Source organism: Myotis davidii, unplaced genomic scaffold, assembly GCF_000327345.1.
Source record: "Myotis davidii unplaced genomic scaffold, ASM32734v1 scaffold809, whole genome shotgun sequence".
In the NCBI taxonomy this organism is placed as follows: Eukaryota; Metazoa; Chordata; class Mammalia; order Chiroptera; family Vespertilionidae; genus Myotis; species Myotis davidii.
Window position 1 is genome coordinate 1,945,700 of NW_006300017.1, and position 4,330 is coordinate 1,950,029.

The following is a 4,330-nucleotide window of genomic DNA, read 5'->3' on the forward strand; positions in this document are numbered from 1 at the left end:
GACGCATCCTTGGGGACAATCATAGTCAAAACACAATGTCTTGGGTTAGGCTCTTACTTCCATAGCTTCCACTGCTTTAAAGATAAGTAGCTATAGCTGATCTTCAATCGGCCATTTTTCTTCTCTCATTGTTGACGCTCCAACTCACAAATTGGAACTCCTTAATTTGCCTTCACTTGTTTAACCATCCACTCCCCACCGCCCCCTGCCCCGGCTCAGGGCAGGCCGTTAGAGGGGGTCCCAGACTCAGCCAGGTTTGCTCCAGCTCCAATCCCATGAAGCTCCGGGCTGGGTCTTTGTACATTAGTTGCCTGGTTTTGTCCTTCCCTTTGGGCGAGCTCCCCCTTGTGTGCCCAAGAAGTACTCCCACAGCAGTACGTATGTTTTTAGTTCCTTTTCATCTCATGTGTCCTTATTCTTTCTGAGTAGATTCTTTGATGGGAGATCCATCTGCGATGGTGAGTTTCTACCCAAATATCCCAGAGGCTCAGTCACCAACGGCATGTGGAGAATTCGTCTTCCTCGTGGACCGCTCGGGAAGTATGCATTGTCCCATGAATAATCAGGATCTATCTCAGCTGCGCATAGTGGCGGCCAAGGTAAGACTAGTTCTTTTTCTGGTCATGTGCGCAAGTAAGGATGAGTCTTGGTGGTTACATTAGAGTCCATCTGGGTCATCTGGATCAGTGCTTCCAGCTGCACTGCAGCTCACGTGACCACTCCGAGGACTATAAGACTGGGGGGCGCGCTCTGGGTGAAGGCCGACACCCGCAGGAGTTAGATGGGGAGGGTCTGTGTGTCTTCAAGGATTCTCTCTCACTCGCTCCCCATACTCTCTTCCTTCAGGAAACACTGATTTGGCTGCTGAAGAGTTTGCCTGTAGGCTGTTATTTCAACATCTATGGATTTGGATCGTCCTTTGAGTCCTTCTTTCCGTAAGTTTCTAGAAAGGCTACAGAGAGTTCAAAAAAAAAAAGATCCTCTAAAACAGCGGTTCTCAACCTTCTGGCCCTTTAAAACAGTTCCTCATGATTTTACTCCCAACCATAAAATTATTTTCGTTGCTACTTCATAACTGTAATTTTGCTACTGTCACTCAAGGCCATTTACAGTAGAACTTCCATCCCAGGCCACCCTCTCCAGGTAAGAATTGAAACAGCGCTCACACAAAGGGGGTAGAGAGAACTCAACTTCGGTTCCAGAATGTATAGCCCTGAGTTTCATTGCAGGATTGTCCCAATAGGGTGTGCATTTCAGAGTTGTCTGTCATGTAGTAAAGGGGAAAAGACAAGAGGCATTTCATAGAATCCCTCTTCCTTAGCTCCGTGCTCTGAACTATGGGGGTGGAATGCCACAGGGGCCTGAGGTGAAACGGGTAGGGTGAGGAAAATGCCCAAAACCATGTAAAAACCTGATGCAAGTGACAGTGACCCACTAGGGATTTCACACGTGTCCGAAGAGGCATCAGTGTCTCCGGCATGAAATAGTCGAGTTTTTCAAGGGCAAATTGCGGTATTTTAAAAATGAACTTTAAAAAAAAAGTGGTCTTCATAGAGACTTGACCAATGTCTTCTGTGCTCAGCTTTTTGTCTTCACAGATGGAGAAGTGAACAACACATTCAGTGTCATTAGAGAAGTGAAAAGCAATGGGCAGAGGCACAGGTATGCAGACAATGTGTGTGTTTCTGGGTGACTGACCCTGGTAGTGCCACATGTAATCTAGGGTCTTGTGGTTCCAGTGCTGACAAGTAAGGATGGACAGGAATACTATGGGGTTATTTCGGCTTCTTTTTGAATGAAAATTAATGTTACACAGTTTTTATTCTATGTATTTTGCTGCTTTCCCTCAACAGTATATAGTCACCCATATTTTGCATGGAACCATAGTTAATTTTCACTGGTGTATAGTATTCCATGGGATGGCTAAACCATAATTTATTGATTGATTCTACTGCTGATGGACTTCCATTTAGCTGTTTAAAATAATGTTTTGTGAATATCCTTGCATTCTGGTACGTGTATTTTTTGCCTACACACACTTGTGGGTACACCTGTATATGCATATATACATATTTATTTTCACATGTGTACACACACCTATTTCTTTGAATTGACATGGTAGTGGGTTTATGGGGAATGTCCATTTTCAGAGGGAACATGGTTCGTATTGCATTAATAGTGTGGTTGTTTGCTCTAGGTCTTTTTGTAGATGTCCTACATCCGATTAAGGATTTTTCTGTTTTGATAGTAATTTTCTTTTTGTTTACATTTAAAAAAATAAGAATGAATGGTTGAATTTCATCAAATGCATATTATGTATCTGGTGAGATGAGAGTATGGTTTTATCCTTCATTCTTTCAATGTGTTCATTGTAATGACTGTTGTTAAATGTTAGACCAACGTTGCATTTCTGAAATAAACCCAAGTTAGTTGTGATCTATTAACTTTTTTCATATATTTTTTATTCCATTGACTAATCATTGTTTAGGACTGAAAAGTATTTTTTCATGAGAAATATTGGCATGTATTTTTTAATAATATTCTTGTTGGGTTTTAATACCTATGTTACAGTGGTATCATATAATGAGCTGAGAAGAATTTCCTGTTTTTCTATTATGGGAAATATTTTTTTACGTGTTTACTAGATGGTACAAGGAGATTTTTTCCTGTGGGAAGATTTTTAAATCTCTTTATTGAAATAGAAATGTTCATATTTTTATATGTTCTTGATTCTTATGGGAGTTTGTATATTTTATCTAAGTTTTCAAATTTCTCTGCATGAAGTATCAACAATGTCGCCAGATGATGTTATTAAGTTTTGTAGAATCGGTGGTAGTATTCTCTTTTTATTCCTGACACTGATTATTTGTGCCTTCTCTTTTTTTCTTGCCCTAAATGTTTGTCAGTTTTTTAAATATGTTTTTATTGATTTTTAGAGAGAGAAGAAGGGAGAAGAATAAAGATATATAGAGAGAAAAACATCATTTGTCGGCTGCCCCCTGCATGCCCCCTACTGGGGATCAAGTCCGAATCCCTGACCAGTGACCTCTTGGTTTATGGTTGATGCTCAACCACTGAGCCACACAAGCCGGGCATGTTAATAATCTTTTCCAAAAAACAGCACTTTTTGTATATCCTCTCTTTTATATGATTGTCTTCTGTATCAATAACATTTGCCCCTATCTTTCTTTTCTTGAAAATTTGTGGGTTTTTTGGCTGCTTTTTTCCCAAGATCTGGAGATGGATGTTCAGGTGGTTGACTTTTATACTTCTTGTTCTGACGTGTATTTAGAACTAGAATTATAAACATACCTATAACTAAATCCTAAATTTGGATATGTCATTTTCCATTGGTGTTCTCTACTTTCTGATTATGATTTCTTTAAAAAACGTATGTTATTCAGAAGTATACTAGCTAGCACACTATCTCTTCGTGTATTTTTATGTGGTTTTTTGACCATGATGTTATCATGCCACCCTTTCGTCCCTGTCTATAACTTCAAGCTGTTTTCCAATCGCAGGTGTTTCTCATTTGGTATTGGCGAAGGAGCCTCCACCAGCCTCATAAAAGGCATTGCCCGGGCATCAGGGGGCGCGGCAGAATTTATCACAGGCAACGAGAGGATGCAGTCGAAGGTGAAGGGCAGGCCTGTGTCCAGGGGGATGTCCAGAGGGAGTGGGGGCAGGGGGCACCCTGCTGCAAGAGCTGAGGCAACCTATTGCCTCTAGGATTCATTTCTTTATATTCCTAGGGCTTTGGGCTACAGACTCAATGGGACTACTTTTGTCTTTGTGTGAACGGGGCCCCTGTAGTTTCTGGGGAAATGGCATCTAGTCCCAGCAGTTGGAAGCCCAGCAACAAAATGCTGGAAGAGGTCAGGGCTTTGTGTTGAAAACAAGAAAGAGAGAAACAAGAATTTTGCCTGCTGAGCTTGGCATTCCTAGTTGTGAGCTTTAGGACCTGGCGGGTCCTGTAAGTCTCTCCTCCATGCAAATGACACAAAGAACACAAGCAGGATGGCCCTGGCCGGTTTGGCTGAGTGGATAGAGCATCAGCCTGCAGACCAGAGTCCCGGGTCCCATTCCGGTCAAGGGCACCTATCTTCCTTGCAGGCTCCTCCCCGGCGTGGGCCCTGGTCAGGGCTCATACAAGAGGCAACCCATCAATGTGTTTCTCTTACATCCATGTTTCTCTCTGTCTTTCCCTCTCTCCCACTCTCTCTGAAGATGGATAGGAAAATATCCTCAGGTGAGGATTAACAACAACAAAAAACAAACAAAAAACCCCCCACAAAAACAGACAGCTGTAATATGTCTGTAGGTGGAAGAG

The 4,330-nt window shown here is 42.0% G+C and overlaps 1 protein-coding gene across 1 annotated transcript in view; it reads left to right on the top strand.

Moving 5' to 3' along the window:
- The first annotated feature begins 398 nt into the window (after positions 1–398).
- VWA5A (von Willebrand factor A domain containing 5A) overlaps positions 399–4,330 on the top strand; it is an 8,172-nt gene continuing 4,240 nt past the window's right edge. The window contains 5 exon segments of the mRNA XM_015571974.1: positions 399–599; positions 847–1,012; positions 1,094–1,143; positions 1,583–1,662; positions 3,522–3,699. Coding sequence (XP_015427460.1) covers positions 438–599; positions 847–1,012; positions 1,094–1,143; positions 1,583–1,662; positions 3,522–3,699 — 636 coding nt within the window. The 5' untranslated portion in view covers positions 399–437.